The sequence below is a fragment of the Gavia stellata genome, chromosome Z (assembly GCF_030936135.1).
Source record: "Gavia stellata isolate bGavSte3 chromosome Z, bGavSte3.hap2, whole genome shotgun sequence".
Classification (NCBI taxonomy): Eukaryota; Metazoa; Chordata; class Aves; order Gaviiformes; family Gaviidae; genus Gavia; species Gavia stellata.
In genome coordinates this window covers 42,496,851-42,517,370 of record NC_082637.1, presented here as the reverse complement: position 1 = coordinate 42,517,370, position 20,520 = coordinate 42,496,851, and the positions used below count along the sequence as shown (strand labels likewise).

The window sequence follows — 20,520 nt, the reverse complement described above, 5'->3', positions numbered from 1 at the left end:
TTTGCTCTTACTTATGACTGCAGAGCCAGAATAATACCTTAAAAAGAACAGTCAATTTTATTTGCTTACTTCAAATGTGTGTAATGCATAAAATGTATAGAATCTTTGCTATGAAGATAAACATATAATATGCACATGCACACAAGGCAAAGGTGCTTCCGCAAGAATAATAGTACAAAAGAGGGATTTCTTTTTTCCCACGGAAAAAACAGTACGTTTTAACAATAACCAAAGAAGGAAATGAAATAATTCCAGCTGTGTATGGAATCACTTTTTATGTCACTTTCTCTGTAACCAGCCATTAATTTTGAAAAACTGGAATGCAGTTAAGTTGTTAAGAGCCATCTCATCAATGTGCAATGGAAATGTAGATTTTGTTAATTACTTCACAGCTTTTCTGAAACTAAGAGTATCCACCAGAGGGGCTGTGCGATGAGACTTCATAGTCTCTTGTCAGCCGTGCAGCTTATTTATTGCGATCATTGTGTCCGTGGACTACATGTACCTGTTCTCTCACGGGTGCTGGTATAAACAGGTGAGATTGCCTGGCTGCTCTGTACTTCACCTCTGGGAGGGAATTGGTATTTATCCTCAACCAAAAGGCCCTGGGGGTGGCGAATACCGTGCTTATATGAGGAGTCAGCATTATCTCATGACCGAAACAGAGGAAGATGGGCATTCTTTATATTTGCTGGTGCCAGATGTGAAGAGATTGGAGACAAACTGGGAAAAAGTTGAGAAGCTGTAGCTCTTTGGTAATTCCTCTCTACACAAGAAGCAACCCTGGGTTCACTTTTAGTTCCCTATTTTGCTTTTTAGTATAGGTCTCATACCTGCAACACAAAGATTTTTGAAGACCTACAATGCAGTACCTCTAGTGAGCAGCTCATCAGTTTTACTAACTGGATGCAAAAATGCAAAAATCCCTTGGCAGTATTCTGCATAGTGATAATTACCACTGGTCTTTTTATGTTTATAATGATGAAAAGTTTTTAAAAAAGGAAACTTCTCCTTTACTGATTGTTAGATCATCAAATTCTGCTCTTATTTATACCAGCGCAGATCCAGGAGAGTGCTGTAAAAATCCAGCTGATTTCAGTCATCCATTTCAAACGTATGTTACAGAGAAAATATTTAGAGCTTTTACAGGAAGATGTAATAGATACAATTTTATGTTTCAGAAGAGCAGACTGCCACTAAGGATGCTTCCCAGGAGGAGTCTGAATCAATTCCAGAGTACACTGCTGAAGAGGAGAGAGAGGACAACAGGTTATGGAGAACGGTGGTTATTGGAGAACAAGAACAAAGAATTGATATGAAAGTCATTGAACCATACAAAAAGGTCATTTCACATGGAGGTAGGAAAACCCTGAATGTATTTTTTAGATTTATGTTAAAAAGTCATGCTTTATTGAGCATGATTTATTTCTATTTTAGTTCAATTATCATACTGGCAAAGGCAGAGATTTTATTTTTCAACCATAGCTGAAATCAACCTAGCTTTCAATTCAGTGTGGCAATGACTAATGAGTATTCTAAATACAAAGCAAATTCAAAAATAAACTGACATACATGTGTCAGTAACAATCTGGTCATTGTAGGCTAAAACTGTCTTTGACTAAGGAAAAAAACTTCTGTCTTACAGAAAAAAAAATTTGAAAAATTTATTCTGTGGATTTTGCCAAAAACTTCTCCACAAGGAGGTATAGTGCTCTGTGATTTGCTGAATGATGTGCGTGGGTGCACAGATCTAAACAAGTAGAGTGGCAAAAGAAAAAAAATACAGTTTTCCCTGGGGCTTCCATTCGTCTGACTAAGCTCCTTACGTTATTTTTCTGCCATTTATAGTTGTCAGCAGATAGCATTTCACCAGCAATTCGTTTATGGTTTTCTTCACGTAATTCATTAATGATTATCAAATAGCATATCAAAGAAAACATTTGAAGTAGGAGAATGACCTTATGTGCTTGCTATATTGTCTCCTGTGCTCATCTGCTCCCTAACCTCCTCAGAGAATTTGTAGTTCTGTTGTTACTAGCACACTTCAGCATAAATTAATTCAAATGGATAAATATTACTATAGATATTGAAGGAAGAAAATGAAACAAAGCCTTTTCCTTGGTGGCTCAGGTTTAGATTATCTTTGGATTCTATATGTTTGGGGGACACTGTTTGCCAGCTGTTAAGTAAGGTGTTAAGTAAGGATGAGATAATCTATTCCTGCAAAAACTGAGGCAGGTAATTTAGCATCTCAGAGGTAAGATTTGTGAGTTTATATGAGGGTGCTTCTGCCACAGTGTGGTGGATCTGTAACATTGTTTAATGGTAAACCATTGTTTCCAGTATATTTTCAGTGTTTAATCTCTATCTGGTGAAAGTGACATAAATAAATTATTGTTAATTATATTATCTGAGGATGTGGTCCTCAAATTTGCACATTTACATGAAAAGCAGCTAAATGCTAGCTTACACATGTTCACAGTGGCCAGTGTGCAGAAGGTTTAGTAGGGATTAATAAAGATGTTTAAACCTCCAAGCATTTTCCCACTATAGCACCACCGTCAAAGATTTATGAATGTTATGACACCTCAGACACAGTTTAGCAAACAGACACAGATGGCATAATTTAGGAAACAAACATAAAATATGTTGAGGCCTTGCTAATGGTGTTTATTTATATTTTTTTGTATGCTGTAAACTAGTCTAGGTACATTTGTGGTGAAAACTATCATGTACAGTTCCTACTAGATGCTGATATATACATTTATACCAGCTTTTATGAAAAATAAATACCAGTCCATTTTAGTGAGTGGAGGAGTAGCTCTTACTTGAGCACTGTTTGACTGTTGAACAGCGACTAGTTCCAGTGGCAGACATCTCTGATGGCAACTATGAAGTACATAATAATGCACAGTTACCAATGGGAGTGTAGGTCATTCAGCTCAGCTCTCAGTGCGAAATAATCAGGATTCAAATTTTACATGTCTGACATCTTGTTTTGTTAGATCACTCAAATCTAAGATAAAGAACATTATGTTTCCTTTACTTTTGAATGGGCGCTGGTCAGTAACTTTGCCATCGAAAAGAAACGGTGTGAGATGTAACAGTAAGTTTTAGCCCGCCACTGGCTAAATTGGAAGTTCTACCTGAAATCTAGCAAGATAAGGACTGGATTAAATTCTGTGTTTATGAAGTGGCAGACTGAAGATGTGGAAACAAAATCATTTCTATGCATGGGTCATGGGAAAACTTTGGACAGCTTGAACAGTTTCTGCATTATGGTGGCTAGGCCTATTCTGTATGATGTTCCCTTTGGCAATACTTTAGTATCTTTGGAGTGCTTTAGAGGGCCAGGAATCTTTCCTCAAGATTCTGGCTAAAATTAGTTAATTGGAAGTCAGGTCAAGCATCTCTTCATGATTCAATGATCTATTGAACATTCCTCTCTGCCAAATGACAGATAACACCAAATGCAGAATCTAGATGGTAGCCACAAAATAAGAAAGGGGAGAGTAGACTTGGCAGTCTAGGTGTGAGATTGCCTTCCACACACGTTGATGGAGAAATTTCTTAGAGATCTGTCTGTTTGCATAGGCTGACTGTGAATTTGGGCAAATGGCTTTTACTGGCTTCTAGTGATGAGTTAAAAAGCACTTCTCCCTTGGGTGAACATTCCTTGTCTACAAGCATGTGTAAGAAAAAGTGGCTTAGACTTATCTGTGGGTTTTTCTTCTGTGTGCTGCTAGGTGGCATCTGCATATGATAATTTTGCTTTACATGAACTGCAAACTGTGTTGTGTAATCTAGTGGACACACCTGCCACAATGTGCTCTGGCTGCCAAGCTGGACAGATTGTTTTACGGCAGCATGATATAAATTGTCCTAAAAGTCATTTAAGGTTTTTTAAACTTATGGAAGGAAGGAAATCTCCTCCCTATTTGTGAAGCTGAGGGGCAAAGAAATACTGCTTTATTCCATAATGATTTAGCTGAGGGATGAGCTAGGATGGGATAGGTGAAATGTGTGGGTCTACTGAGAAGATGGAAACGTAACAGAGAATAGTATTAAGTGATGAGCGTGGGAGGTGGAGTTCTTTTTTCTTTGTTTCTTTTGAGAAGACTGGTATATTCCTTCATGTCAAACTCTTAAGTGCAATGCTACTCTTTGAATTTGACCTTGACATCTTCACTGGGACAGGAAAGTCAATAAGCCATATGTAAATCTATACATATGCTGTTCATGTTTACTGGATCCTAGCATGAGCTGGAGCTATGACACACCATGCCATGACATATGGTTTAAAGTGGTTATATCCACATTGCCCTTTGGCTTGAACTCAAACCCTAATACTGAGCTCTTCTGCCTCTCCAAGTCCTCCAGCAGGATGGAGAGCCACGCTGCACTGTGGGATTGGAGAAGACAGTGGACGTATGCTGGGCTGCCGTTGTACAGTGGCTTCTCTAGCTCTGGAAGCCCAGCTGTAGATTAGCTGGCCTTTGGCCTCTGAGAGCCAGGAAAAAAGCTACTTCACAGTGCTGGGAAGACAAGAGATGCCAAGATCATGGAAGGATGGAGTTAAGGCTAAGGACAGAAATCTTCCTGCAGTGTCCAAATGATTCTTCAGTGGATGAGGTCTAGTCTAGCTAGCATTCTCAACTCGATGTTGGTGTTACCATCAACAATATGTATTCTCATCTTATCCAATGCATTATATTTAGTCAAATCTACCAGATAAAATTCAGAAAGAAAAAAGTCCAACATAATCCTTCAAGAGGTTGCTTTGCCAAGCCTTGATTTGAAACAATATGGCTCAAGGCAGGACACTTACTTCTGACATGCACATTTTTCTCTCAGAGACTTATCCTTCTTTTGCTCCCCTTTGTAACTGGGGAAGCAGTGGTGTTTTTCTGAGAGCCCTAAACAGAGAGTGCCTCTGGAATAGTGTTGAGATTAATCAGCTGTGGTTCTCCTTGGCACGGAAGACTTCATGGGCAAGGGCCTTGAAGCACACATTTTATCAGGGATTCTGGATTCTTTGAAAATCTCTACAAAGTGGTGTAAGAAATTACATCTTTGACATCTTCTCCTTATTTCAGCTAGCTGAGACTCAGCTTAGGTGTTGAGTGAGAAAGGAGAAAACAAACTAGTTTCTCACTCTTCCTTGGTTAGCACAGGTGGATTGTATATTATCTCTGTCTTTCCATAGAGAATTTTGCTTTGCTTGGCTGGCTACAATGCAAGTTCTATGAGCATTTGAGTTAGGCTTGGATACCGCTCTCTAGTATCCAAAAAGCACTGTAAAAGTCTTAAAATCCTTATGAAAGTGTTGTATAGGTGCTGGTATTATCCTTTAATTTTGCCAGGAAATTGTTTCTATCTCCGAGGGACATTCAGGGTTTCCTTCACAAACATTATCATCTCTTCCTCATGGCTAGTTTCTCCTAGCCTCTTTTGAAAAGCTTTCAAGTTGTTCTCTAAGTATATCCAGCTTCTACCTCTGTGCTATTAGTGTTATCTACCTCTCTGTCATTAGTGCTATCTACCTACAACCATTTCTACAGCATCTTTATAAATTGCCTCCTCATTGCATGTATCTTTTAAACTTTCAACTGAAATGTAGGAGTATTTTGTGTGTATTATTAAAAATAGAGATATCTGTAGCAGCTGCAAAGGATTGTAGAGAAGATTAACGAGCATTAATCCATCATGAGAAAAAGAATATTTTGAGTAACAAGCAACTGTCCTGGACCCCTGAACGGTAATGTGGCAGCTTTGAGGGTTTACAGCTGTCATTAGGCAGTGGTGCAGCCCAGAGAATGCCAGTATTGAACAATTGGAGTGTCCAAGGTAAAAAAGTATTTCATACAAAACTTGCAGCAAAGGATTTATCTGATCCCCAGAAGCTTTTAATGTATAGTGGGATGCAGTCATAATTGTAATATCGTGAGGCCCTTGGAGTTGCACAAGCCAACTGAGATTGGATTGTGAGACTTTGTGAAACCTCATTCAAAAGATGCAGCATAATAAATGTAGCATATTTTCTTTAGCCCCTTATTCCTCAGTCTAAGGTGAGCATTCAGTGCATGATTGCTATAGAGATGTAATGAACCAGGAGTTCAGATAAGATTGTATTACTTACAAGGTTTTTTTGCTGGTGCGTATGAAAAGTTTACTAATAGTTGTGCTAAGTGTGTTTTTCAGGAATTCAACATAACTGAGTATCCTACTTCCTTATCACTTAATGATAGTTCGTACATTTTTGGTCTTCTTCAGCAGTAGAACTCTACTCCAGGACTTTGAGATTTCTTTTTAAATTTATCGTGTTAAGAGCCTTTGACAAAGATAAAAACGCCTTTTCCTTTTTTCCACAGGATACTATGGTGATGGTCTGAATGCTATCATTGTGTTTGCAGCATGCTTCTTGCCAGACAGCGGTCGAACTGATTACAACTATGTCATGGAAAATCTTTTCCTGTGAGTGATATGTGAGCAATGTGACAGAGTCTTTTGAGTTAGTACACATAATTATGTAGTGAGAGATAACCTGCCTTTAATTAAGAGGTAGTTTTGGCCATTAGATGGTGAGTGATCTGAATGACAAGGAAATTAACTGTTTTAGATAAAATACTCAATGGAGTATTATTTTGGTATTCTTTACCTACTCACCCTCCCAAATTAAGGCATATTTGTCAGGACCAGATCTGACTGTAGCATCTCCCTAAATGTCAAGGAATGCAGTATCTTCAGTTTCTTGGGTCTGCAATTGTTACAGTTTCACTAGTGATTTCCAGCCCTTTCTGAGAACAATCAGCAGGGACTTAGGCCACCAGACTGATTTTCACTGTTCATTGTTTATTATCTGTTATCATGATGTATCACTGTATATCATAAATACATGCTGTATTTAGGAGTCACAGGACCATTTTGTGACACTTGTTTTAAAAATACAGGATAAATGACAGTTGTTGACACAAACAGCTCTAAGTATTTTTCCTGCCTCCAGCTGCTTCTGATTCAGTTGTAAGTGGCAGGGGCCAGCTGGGCAGGTCACAAATTCGGCCACATGAACCCAAATTTATCACAGGAAAATCACTCACTTGGTTTGGCAGCCAAAAATTGTGAAGGCAGCATTCCCCAGAAGTGCCCCCAGCTACTTCCACTCACATCTGTTAAAAAATTAATCATTCCAGTGTTTTCTGTGCTAAAACCCACTAAGTCATTTCTAAAGCCAGCAGAGGCCTGGCCTTTGCCATTTGCAGCTATGAGGCACCAAAAGCACGGACCCAGTCTCCTTAAAACTCCGGTCCTTGAAGATGCACGTGGTGACAGACAATGCCTTCAACATTGTGTTGTCTACGTGTGAAAAATGAGATTGAGTGCTTTAATTCCAGGTCAGACCAACTGCTAGCATTTGTTTGGTACAGCCTCTAAGAATCCCTTGTCATCTACAGTAACTGATTTACACAATGCCCAGCAATTTAGAAGGGAGGAATTACTACAGTGGTTTTAACTTGATAACTAGGGAGCAAAGCTGAGTGTAACTGTGATTGACATTAAATAGTTGTTCTTTGACTTCACCCAAGACCTTTGTTCATAGATAGAGCTAGTGGTAAATGGACTTTGCAGAGAAAGGCTTTTCAAGCCTTAAGAGACTTTTCCACATCACTTGAGGATATTGCCAAACTCAATTTTATAACTCGCTCTCTTTTTCTGGGGTAGTAGTATGAGAGAGAGTTCAGGTTGGTTGTGAACCTTAGGCTTATTTTAAGGCTTGTAGACTGTTGGTTCTCTGTAAGACAACAAGAAAAGGGAAAGTCAGATCACCCCTTTCTTTCAGTTGTAGGTCTATTAATTGCATTGAAATAGAGGGAGTGCAACAGTTTACACCATATTGAATAACTGATATATTTAAATATTTGTGAATTCTTTACTATTGAATTATATAAGGGTCTGGACAGACCTGCAAATCACTAAATCCCTTCTCATTTTTATACAGCATGTTTCTGATAGATAATCGTGCACTTGCAGTATATAAGCCACCTCTAGTTTCTGATTGACAACCGTCCTCAATTGTTCCTGAGTTTTGCAGTTACTTTCCCTTCTGGATTCCCTTCACATTTCCAACTACCTTGTTCCGATTTGTTACCTTGACTAGTCCTGTAAAACTGTCTTTAAAGAGTTGGGTTTGAGCCAAAACTCTTGAGACAGCATCTTCTACAGCACTTCTTCTAGATGATGCAGAATCACACAGAAAATACTGCTGTTTCATTTGTGGCTGCCTGATACAGTCTAGAGTTTAAAAGTTTTTTAAAAGAATCACAACTTGAAAAACTACACTTTGAAAATCAAACCCAGCACTTTTTGCTTTCAGAGTGACTGAATTATTCTGGTAAATGAGAAAAAGTCTGTCCATCTTTTCAAATAATGAAGAAATTACCATTATTACCAAATAGTAAGAAATTACCAGTTTGGTAAGGTTTGAAAGAGAGCTCAGCATCCCTAAAATGGTGAATGGTCTAATTCAACCCACAGTGAATAAGAGCTGTTGAGTGAAAGTATATGAGATAAGTGAGATCTGACTAAAAAACTAGCAGAGATTTCTTTTTGTTGTGATACTCCTCTTATTCCTGATGAGAAGTATGCACGATTATTCTTATTATAACTGCATATTCATAATATTCACAATTCCCTTTACCTAGGCAAAAATAGACATTTTTCAGACTGTCTCTGTTTCTGTATCTGAGAGGCTTGTAGCGTTTTGAGAGGTACTTATACACACTTTTCTGTATGTTTCAGTGTCAAATGCCTTTAAAGCACTAGATGTTGTGCCCTATGGGAAGGGCTAATTTTATAACTTGTCAAATAGGTAGGTTCAGTTAAATTAAGCTTTTAGTATCAGACTATCCATACAATCCCTCGCTTTGATATTTTACTGTTAGACATGAGCCTTTTCAAATGTCAGGCAAAAGCAGGGAATGCACAACTGCAAGGTGAGAAAGAGAGCAGTGAAAAGTATTGAGTGAGTAGTGATTTAGATGGAATTTTTCAAATGCATGGAACTGGTCAGTTAATGGCTGCCTACTTTATGCCCAGGTAAAATATCACTCTCTTCGGTGAGAACTAGATTTCCCACTATTCTTTTCAAGAAACTGCATCTTAAGGAATTTAAGGGTCAGATTAGGCTGTGAGTCATTCCCATACACCTGTGAAAGGGTCCATTATGTTCAGGGATAGAGCTGCCTTTTGTAGTGAGGGCACTCAAGCATCCAGATTTTTAAGGTGTGACTGGTGATTTTTCACTGTAGTTTTTACATAGACATGCCTTGGGGCTGGATAGTAGAGGGAACAATTTAAACATTCCTGTGATGAACAACTCCCAAGTGAGGTAGGGACTACTGAGCGGAGCATCTGCATACATAGTCGCAGAGAAGAATTTAAAGCTACCCTTTCATTTGACTGAGTACTGTGCTCTTCTAGGTAGGGTGAGTTTGGCCCCAAGAGCACTGTTCTGTCTGAATTATCATTGCTGAGCTGAGGAATTTAATGAGTGTTTGGAGTGTTTTGCTCACAAAATGAAGTGATGCCATGGAGTACTCTGTCCCATCAAAAGGCAGGTTGATGGACAAGTTTTATTAGCCTTGAGATTTAAAGTGTTTGCAGTCGGCAGTCACAAACTCAGTAACGGTAGTGTGAGGATCACAAAAATTATAGACAAGTTATCTTCCCCTGACCCTTATTATTTTGGCATTGAACAAACATGACAATCAATAGGGAAGAGAATTTTCTCAACAGTTAATTTCAGAAGTTCCTGGAACGTCACATGGTCCTGCCATGCTCTCTCTTGCAAAATCTCATTATTTTTTAAGAAAAAGCAAAGTCACCTGTAAGATTTGAAAACTCACTATGAAACTGTCTCTTTGTAAGGAAACCGCTTATTTCTGAAGATGCAAATAAGATTCTGGTTTTCTAGTTATACATCTACAGGTAGTGTGACAACCAGTGCTAAATGTTTGCTTTGGTTTAAAGGAAAAGAAAACACTGTCTTGTCATAAATTGCTTAGGCTGCCTTGATTTATACCTAGTAGTCTGATTTAGTTTGGGCTTAAGTGGATAATGTAAAGTATGTGCTCAATTACTTCTGTACTTTTATCAGCTATGTAATCAGTACCTTAGAGCTGATGGTAGCTGAAGACTATATGATTGTCTACTTGAATGGAGCAACACCAAGAAGGAGGATGCCTGGATTGGGTTGGATGAAAAAATGTTACCAGATGATTGATCGACGGTGAGTAGTATTTTCCTTTCTGATCCACAGCCGTTATTTTAAAAAATGTCCATTTCTGTTACTCCCCTGAATGACAGTGTTCACTGTGTATGATGTTTCTGTATGTTCTGTGGTTTTTTTGTTTTTTAAGAAACCATTTCTTTTTTACTTAGATTACGGAAGAATCTGAAATCATTTATAATTGTTCATCCATCATGGTTTATCAGGACAATTCTGGCTGTGACACGACCTTTTATAAGGTATGTAGTGAATACCAGTGATTTTCTATGTCCTTAAGAACACAGAAGCACCCTAAATCATCAAACATTGCTGTTAATCTTCCACTGAAGATGAAACAGTTCATGTTGGGATTTTGGCAGTTGCAGTTGACTTTCCTAAAGTGAGTGGAAAAAACCCTGTTATTTATATGAGTATCTAGTTGCAGACATCACAGGCACGATATCGTAAACCTGTATGTGTATGCAGAACTGGGAATTCAGTCCCTTAAATTGTCTTCGTTCCAAGCCCAGCTAAAATGCATGTAGAAAAGGGGTCTGCATGTAATAATAATCAGCTCATAAAAAAACTCCTAGCTACAGGACAAGATTAAGCTACAATTCTGGGTTTAAAAAAAATTAGTTGCTGCTCATGCAAGAGGACTGCCACCACCCAGAGCTGTTTGAATGCATAGGAGTTCCAGTTCCAAAAAAGGTTTAATGCCACCAAAAATAATGCTTTGTTTAGTAAAAAAGCAAAGAAACGTTACAGACCTTGAAGACCTCACAAGTTGTTGGAGCGTGTCCAGAGAAGGGCGATGAAGTTGCTGAGGGGTCTGGAGCACAAGTCTTATGAGGAGCGGCTGAGGGAACTGGGGTTGTTTAGCCTGGAGAAGAGGAGGCTGAGGGGAGACATTATCGCTCTCTACAATTACCTGAAAGGGGGTTGCAGAGAAGTGGCTGTTGGTCTCTTCTCCCAAGTGACTAGCAACAGAACAAGAGGAAACGGCCTCAAGTTGCACCAGGGGAGGTTTAGGCTGGATATTAGGAAAAATTTCTTTACTGAGAGAGTGGTGAAACACTGGAACAGGCTGCCCAGGATGGTGGTGGAGTCACCATCACTGGAAGTGTTCAAGGAACGTGTGGACATTGCATTGTGGGACATGGTTTAGTGGGCATGGTGGTGTTGGGTTGGTGGTTGGACTTGATGATCTTACAGGTCTTTTCCAACCTTAATGATTCTGTGATTCTATGTGATTGTTGATTGCTGAAATTTACTTTAGCTGGCAGTTCAGATAATGCAGACTATGATTAACATTTTGGATAAAATGCTAAGAATTATCTCTATGTTATCATGGCTTTGGCTGGACAATTCTGAGTCATTCATGCGTCTTAAAACATGACCGTTGGCTTGCTCCCTTATGTGTGCCTAGTGATGCTAATCTGGTACAGAGACAAATTAAGATGGATGAGCTTAAACAACTATTCACAGTACCTTCATGTATTCCTGTTTCAGTTGTCTCACTTTACCTTATTAGGAAGATATGTATGATAAGGGGAGGGGCAGTAACCTTCTGCTCAGAGCTGTTTCAGTGGCTGCATATTGTCTGGTCATACCCCCAAATCAGCAGTAAATAGGAAGAATATGTTCTGGTTTTCATGGCCTACACTTAAGAACATTTACAGTCAATGTGCATTTGTCAATGTCACTTGTCACTGATGTATCTAAATACAACCAGAGCTGAATTTGGAAAATTGCTTTATGAGCCAAATGAGAAAGATCGATTTCTCATAAGCTGATACATATAAAATAATTCAGGTTAGACAAGTGAATAGCCTTATTTTTTTAAGTGTGTTTTCTGAACAATTTAGCGTTTTTCCGAGTGATCATTTCTCAAACACAGTAAGTGATCATATAGCACAGCTGAAATAAACAAGGGAAGTATTTCCTCATAAGAAGGCCCTGCAGCAAAAATAGACATGCACATACACAATCAGATCTGTACTCATCTAAACAACTGAGGAAGTTCAGTTTTATTACGTTTGATTGAGAATCAGTGTCAAATATAAATGTAATTCATCATGATCACTTGATGTTAATTCATCATGACCACATTAAGTGGATGCTTCCCATCTCTTTTTACATGTAAGTATGCTGTAGGGGGTTTGATTCTTTTCAGAATTTTAATACATCTCCTTCGAACTGTAAAACTAATCGCATTGCATAGTACGTAGGCATTACAATTTATAATGTCCTGAATAATGTGATTCAGCCTAAGGAAGGAGCAGCAAAAGGTCTAGACTTGATTTCAGCCTCATTAGAACTCTGGCATGCTCATGATCAGCTGAACTCTGTGATTGAAATATGAATAACAAAATGCTTAATTATGTAATACATTAAGTACATGCCTTCTCTTTTTTTTTAATATAGCATAAAAGATTTTGGGGGGAAGTTCAATTAACATGTTGTTTCTGTGTTTCAGCTCTAAGTTCAGCAGTAAGATACAGTATGTCAACACATTGGCGGAGCTTCGTGAGATGATTCCAATGGAATACGTGCACATACCAGACAGTATTGTCAAGTAAGTGATGTACAGTAAGCATGTACTTATTCTAACGGAAACTATTTCCGCAAACTAATAATAGTGTTTCAGAGTCTGTAAGAAAATTAGAAAGCCCATTCCTGATGTTGTTACAAATGCTTGTGTGTTGTTCCACAAAAATTCCACTCAGAAGTGGGAAAACACTGTGTAATGGAAACACAAAACACAATAAATATATACTCCTAGGGGAACCAATATTTATAGGAAGAGGAAGGTTTTGTACTGGGCCAAATTATACTGCTGGTAAAATGAAGAAAAACTTTCAGGCTCAAGAGTTACTTCATCAACCCTATGACTATATAATGTGATTTGGAACAGTCTGTTCACTCACTAATTGCAACCCAGAAAGAAAATAGGAAAAAAGTTTAACCCTTCCACAGGTATCACCTATGCTATATTTTTCCATAACTTTTACCACTATTTAAGTAAAAGTGTTTTTAAGTTTTAGTCATACAGAGCTTTGAACTGAAACAATAATTCAAAGATAACCTGTTCAATAGAAAACCACTGAAAGTCCATAGGTTCACCGTTCCTTATCTTGTTGTTTTTCATGGTTTAACCCAGAACCATTGAAAGACAGTGTCTCAGTCTTGCTTCTTATGTGTAAAGGTTTTTTAAATGCAGGTATTTCTAAAGGAAAGATACCTATTAAAAAATTGTAAGAAGTTGATTTGAATTGCTCACCTCAACTGGCTTTTTTCCAGACCTGAAAACAACAAAGTGAAATGGTATACCAAGACTGAAAACCTTGGAAATCAATCACGGTTTTCATTTGGGTCATTATTAAAAAGATATGCTGTTCAGGAATGCCTTTTTTTTCATTACTCTTTTTATCAAATGTTCTAAGTTTTGAACAGGCAAACATTCCGTTCTAGAAAGTATTTTGATGAGTAGCTACACAAGTATGATTGTCTTTTCGTTATGGTTTGTCAGTGACGAGGTATTAAGAACAGTTCTTTTGCAGCTGTCATGGATCTCTTCAACCCAGGCAGGAGTTTTCACACCTGCCTCACAGTTGGTGTGAAAGCAGCATAATTTCCTTCATTGAGCTGGTGGCTGCTCTGATATTTGTGTTAATTCCAGGGAGCAAGTGGGAAGCTCAGTTCTTGCAGTGGCACTTGTAAAAATAGTAAATTATAGTTGTGAAATCAGGGATCATAGGGACTTTCACTCAAATTTATTTGCTGCCCTAACTTCTTTAGAGTTGGAGTGATGGTAAGAATGTGGAGCACAGAGGTCGTTGGTCACCTAATAAAGACATGTCCAGAATCTTTCAACATCCCTAAAATTTTTTCATCCTCCTTCCATCCCTTCCTCCTTCCCTCCCTTCCTCTTTTGATTCCTGTAAACATTTTAATTTCTTACAGTTCCCTGTGATACAGATCTTAACCTGATACTTCAGTGTGTTTCTCTCTCCGCTTCCCTGCTGTCTTTTACTGTTACACTGTCTGTAGCAGTACATACATCTGTGTTACACAAATCTTTTATTCCCTGTAGACTGAATACTGTTTGGAAAGTCCATTCACCTCTCAGACCAAAGGTGAAATGATCACAGCACCAGTACCAAAGAAACTTTAGGACTTGGAGCTTAAGAAATTTTAGGGAGCTGCCTACTTCATGTCATCAGCAGCCAGATGAGAGATTATGATTTTGCTGAAGTAAAAAATCCAAAGGTGACAAGCGTGCCCATTGATGGCAAGCATTTTCAAGATGTTGTGGTACGAAGATTTAGTGGGTGTGCACATTCAAGGCACTGTGGGTGGTTATTCCCATGCCACAGGGAGAAGAGCAGTGTTCCACTGATAGCTTCCCTTCTGCTGCAAGTTGAGAAAGATTCCTGTAGCAAAATAAAATAAAATTCAGCTTTTAGCGTCATAGTTGCTCCACTGGCAAGAACAGAAATACCACCTGTGGTCATGAGGAATCCCACCTCTAGAAAGTAGACAGGCTTATGCCAGGATTTGGGTTGTGTGGCTGTTTGGTAGTTTTTACTGAAGTGGGATACAATGTGCCTGTTGTATCATATGAACTTGTACATCTTTTCTCTTCCTTCACCCACTCTTATCTTGTAAGGTATGATGAAGAGAAGTGTGTTAAGAGAAGAATGAGGTAAAACTTACTTTCTAGCCCATGCTGCTGCTCATAATGGAGTGCATCTGTGTGACAGCCTTTCACCTGCAGGCCACCTCAACAGCTGAATGAGAGAGAACTTGCAATGATGTGGAACCTTACTTTCCCCTTCAAGCTGTTGAGATCAGCCTCCCTTGCAAATAAAACTTACTCAACTGTAAACGTCCTTGACTTGGCCCAGGCTGCAGCGAGTTTAATACTCTCTGATAGAGCAACTGAATGCTTTCAGCTCTGTCCACTGGGCATGCCTCAGATCCCTGCTGCTTTTCTGTTTCTGCCTCCAAATGAGCTAAATAGGGAGGTACAAATTAAAGGTGGTTTGAGCACAGGGATAAATGGTATCATACCGAACTGAAGAGCTTTAGGGTCAGTGCATAATACTGGGTGCCTCTTTTAGAAGCATGCACTGTATTTGTTCTTTGCTCTGCTATTGCTCTGCTTCTCTCTTACGCTCTGCTTGCTTCTTTGTTTCTTTGTATCAATAACTTTTACTCGTGCAGACTGGATGAAGAGCTGAGGGAAACTTCAGAAACAGCTAAGTAAGATAGCTTTCAGCTGGATGCTGGCATTGTATTTACCTTTTTCACAGGAATAGATTGAATGCAGTAGTACATTATGTGTTTGGTACAGCAATCAGCTCATAGTTTCAATTACTGTGTAAGTTGCCACATTGGTGAATTGACTTCCCCTCTCACTGTAAGCAGCCTGCTTTTGTACTGCTGGGTCTCAGTAAGGAATAATCATACCCTTACACTATAAAAACCATTTTTGCTATTTTTTCATGACTGTTTCTACAGTCATGAGGAGGACTGAAATAACTTTTTTACTCCATTAAAATGATTCATTAAACATTTTTTACCATTCACCCATTATGTCAGATGATTCATGAAGTTTTTAGGTGTTTTTACAAATTATTTTTTACAATTTACTAAGTTAGGGATAGCTATTATACCTCATTCTCAGTTAAGGTAGGTAGGTAACTTTTCCTGTCTTTTCAGTGTTGGTTAGATAGGCCAGTGGATTAATACCTGATGATATCATATTGTCTATGGTAACTTAATAAAATCAGTGTCAGCTGATGATCACACGCTTTAAACTCGTAACTCTGTGCTTTGACTTTATCATACTGAGGCTGTATGGTGTAAAGTAGCACAGAAATCCTTAACTGGAAGGACACAATCCTTGACTCACTGAGTAGACCTTAGAAAGTATCCAGTGCACTTTTTCCATGTATGTGTTGTACACAAGATTCCAGAGAAGGGAGCTGTGTCTGTCGGTTCTAGTATGACATTTTCCCTGCAGTTTTTGTAACCAAAGATTTTGAGTTTTTGAAGTTTCTTTTCGGTCTCCTTCCGTTAGCTTGTGCACTTCAGAATTTTCATCGTACTACTTCTTCTTTGTTGTGTTTTTTCTAAAGTTTCTTCTTTTGTGGTACACATTTCCCTCCGGTTCTCCTGAGATTAGCTTTTAAAACGACCACAGAGAAATACCCAAAACATTGGCCATTGCTTTTTGATTCTAGCAGTTAGACTGCCTCAGAAGCAATGAATTCACATAAGTAGTTATCTGATACCACCGGAATATTTTGTTAAACAAAAGAAAAGAGGCCCACCCAACCTTGAAATGCAATTTCTATCCCTTGTATTCAAACATTTTCAAATGCATTGTAGTATATGACAATGAAAACTCTGTGGAAGAAAGCTGCTTTCTTGTTACTCCTTTCATTTAAAAGAGTGCAGGCTGCAGCATAGCAAGTGAAAGGGGAACTAAATATTCATATGAGGCATCACTGATTATTGTTATTGCTGGATGTATGAAGTCACTGTAGTGCATTTCCCTTCCCCAGCTTAAAAAAATAGCTTAAAAATTTGTTACTCAAACTAATTTGTGTCGCAGGCACTAAGCTCACTACATTCCTATCAATAACATTTGTATGTTTGTGCTGTCAAAGATACTCACTACAGTTAGTTATTACATCCCCCAAAACTGATCTCATCTTTAAAAAGAGAAAGAAATAAACACGGAATAAATGTTTACTACTACCTCTTTTTCCTTGTGCCCAGAACTAGCTGCCTCTCAAATGATCCAGAAATGACTTCAGTGGAGCAGGAGTAAGGATTTATGCCTAATACTGTCATTACGTTTTGACATTGCTTTACAACCATGCTGCTAGGAACTGAGGCTGGGTAGACTCCATAAAAAGCTTTTTTTGGAGGCCTAAATGCTTATTTTCAGGAACTTTATTCAAATATGCAAGCAGAAAATGCACTGAAGTTAGGATTTATTTCACTTGCATTACAGATGTGTTTAAAGTGTCCTTGACCATTTCAAGGAGAGACAGATAGAAATCTTAGCCTGAGGATATTCAGGTTAACTTGTGTGAAAAAACAGATAGAAAAAGTGCAACATGATCACAGTGAAGATGGTCCCATTCATTATTGTCAATTAAAAGTAAAGTGGTAAACTTGCCATTCTCATTCAGAGATTAAAAAGTCTCATATTTTACTTTGATTTCTGGTTCGTGCTCTTGAAGTCTTCCTTCTCTTTGCTTTTTGTGCTACTCAGCTTCTTTCACAGTTATTTCCCTGATTAAATCTCCATTATCTTTATGCCTTTTCCTTTCAAAGCTGGACTGGTTCCCTTGGAAATGGGAATGTGTCAGTCCTCTGGCATGCTGTTCCTCCCTCTGATACCACAACTGAAGCATGCAAGTGGAAAATCCTGCACTGCTCTTACTGCATGCATCAGTGAGGACGTTTGTAATTGTAGTTTGTCACACAAGCACTAACAGTTCCTTGCTAGAATAGCATGTCAGGAGGACTAGCCATTGCAGCAGTGTGTGTATTCCTGCCGAGTGTTTACACGGGAGGAGTGACTGCGGACTTTGCTGTCCCTACGCATATGACTGGTATGTAGAAAGACACTGGTGTCTCACACTGGAATATTGTTCAGGAAATAGCATATAGTAAACATAACTCCTCAGTAAAAGATTCCATCAATAACGTGAGTATTAATAAGCAGACAAATAATTAGAAGTACATGTAGCAAACATGCATAAATAAAATGGAGCTTTTCTTTTCACTTTTTTAAAATAAAATTTTATTCTAGTAAAATTACTACATAGGTTAGATCCTGGAGCTAAATTCCTGATGCCTAGAGCAGTTGACATAATATCTCTGAGCACCTTTTTGTTTTTTATCTCAAATACTGTTTATTTTGTAATGAGTCAATATGAGAACTGTTTTTTAAAGTATGAAAGCAGAAAATCAGTAACATGTTAAAGACTATTTATTTATGATTTTGGTCTTTTTGTGGCTTGAAAAATTTTCTTGTTTTTCTCAAAAGAGAAGCTGGGCACCAAAAAGCAATATGAGAAGATAATTTGTATTTAGCTTAAATAAACATAGTTGAGGCCAAATTAATGCTAAATCCTGCTATTTATTTTCTCTGCATAAATATGAATCTGTCTTCAGAAGTGGCAATAATTTTCCTGTGGTGGTATCACTCATTTCTGGTCTCATTTCTTCAAGAAATAGGATTTCCTATGTGAATGCCTCCACAATGGTAACAGCAGTTTTACACAGACTTTTCTTCTGTATGCTTTCTGCTGAAACCTCTCTGGAGTCTGCCCAGATCTTAGTTTGCTTCTGTTGTCTTTTTCATATCTATTCCAAAGGCTTTTGTCTATTGTCATCCTCTCTTTTGTTCTATTTTGTTCAACTTCATGTACTTCCTCATGACTTTTAAAAAAAATCCATTATGAAATAATTCACAGTGAAAGAATCCTGTGTGTTCTGTAACAGTTCATAAGTATTGAAGGTGCTTTAAATAGTTATATATTCTGTGAGGAAAATTGTATTTTGATGCAATGTTTATGATGACAACTTCTTATTCTAAAGAATGCTTCTAAAGTATTTGATGACATGTGCTTTGCACTAAATGGCAAAACCATACTCTTAGAAACATTTTTAGTGGCACCCTTGTATTGCCACACTGTGGTGTCATGCCACCAGTGGATCTCTCCACATCTGGTGTCTACTTCAGATTGGAGTTGCTGGGAATGTAGTTATTAATTTCACTAAAACAGTAACAGGTCTTATTAAGGTGTGTGTTTTCCATATATAGTAGATAGGATGTGTGTAAATTATTTGACATCAACGCATTTAGGTAAATGAGAGATGAGGATGCTCAACACTTTGTCGGAGCTCAGGATTGGGGAAATGGCTAGCCACATGTTTCATAGCACTGATTTATTTTTTGTTGTTGTTCTTTTGTGTTTGTTTTTTTTATCTTTAATATATAGCATTGACATGACACTGAAATAAAAAGCATCGTTGCCAGGCATTTGAAGAAGAGGCCTCACTTGGATTTTCATCACCCAGACATCCATGACCATGGTGTACGATAGGCAATTTGGGTTGATCTTGTTCAGTTTATGATTTTTCTGTGTCATTCAGCAATTCAAGGAGACCAAAAGGGCCAATGCTGTTGGCATGGAAACAGCAGATTTTAAGCCTGGCTATTTGTGTTGTTTTCAGAAATAGAGTTTTCATTAGGAAAGCTGTATCATCTAGCATTGGTTTCTATGTGTGCGTGCAATTTCTGTTTAAGAGGATACCATTTTACCAACAGTGTGCCTCATGAACAAGTCATGAGGATGTGGATTTTTGTTTCATTTTTGTCTTCAGCATATTAATGTTTATGCATAGCTGAACAGAATAGTTATTGTTACAATAAATGTTAGCTTTGTTGCGTCACAGAGCGGCAGCAACTTTATTGTTTAAAAATGATTCTAGAAATGATGCAGGACTTTCTTGAATTTGTCTGTTTCGTGCTGTCTGAGAAGTCTTTCCATGTTCATTTAATCCTAATGATTTTTATTCTGTCCCAGAAAAGACTGATATACTACAAAAAAAAAAATTAGTCATCAAACAGACTTCCCAGAGGACAAATGAGTAACTGAAATTAATTTTACTTTAATAATTTCATTTAGTGTCTTTATTTTAAGCATAGTTTTTATAGAAGCAGCTAATCCTATAAGTGATTGACATATATTCTAAAAGCCTTGGAGTGTTCATTTGTTGTTGTTGTTTTATAAGTCTGTTTTTCCAGAACTTTTTTTAAGTTATAAGTCTTCAAATGGCATCCTAACTCCAATTGTAAAGGCTATTAATGCTATGAATATGAAACAAATACTTAGTATTTCCTACTAATAACTGAAGGTTAAATGTATAAATCTACAGTTGGGAGTCACATTCATTTGTTAGGAATAGATGTCAAAGTGTATATAATCTAAAAAAAATAAGTATTACAAAGCAGTTTATTGTCTGTATCATAGAACACAGCAGTAAAAACATGAAAAGGAAAAAAACCCTAAGCATTTCTTACTTGCTGCTGTTCTGTGCACTAGCACAAAAGGCACTGCAGTAAGTCCTCATATTCACTGGAAAATAACTGCAGTCTCTCAGATCATTCTTTTGCAAGACAGTGCAAATTAATTGTAGAGTGAATTCCGCTTGTCTGTTTT

At 37.9% G+C, this 20,520-nt stretch overlaps 1 protein-coding gene across 1 annotated transcript in view; it reads left to right on the top strand.

The window, feature by feature from the left end:
- Nucleotides 1-19,318, top strand: part of PRUNE2 (prune homolog 2 with BCH domain) — a 141,564-nt gene extending 122,246 nt beyond the window's left edge. The window contains exons 13-21 of the mRNA XM_059834013.1: nt 1,182-1,358; nt 6,372-6,474; nt 10,154-10,285; nt 10,438-10,524; nt 12,744-12,842; nt 14,937-14,972; nt 15,494-15,532; nt 17,057-17,104; nt 19,297-19,318. Coding sequence (XP_059689996.1) covers nt 1,182-1,358; nt 6,372-6,474; nt 10,154-10,285; nt 10,438-10,524; nt 12,744-12,842; nt 14,937-14,972; nt 15,494-15,532; nt 17,057-17,104; nt 19,297-19,318 — 743 coding nt within the window. The remainder of the gene's footprint in view (nt 1-1,181; nt 1,359-6,371; nt 6,475-10,153; nt 10,286-10,437; nt 10,525-12,743; nt 12,843-14,936; nt 14,973-15,493; nt 15,533-17,056; nt 17,105-19,296) is intronic.
- Nucleotides 19,319-20,520: the final 1,202 nt, after the last annotated feature.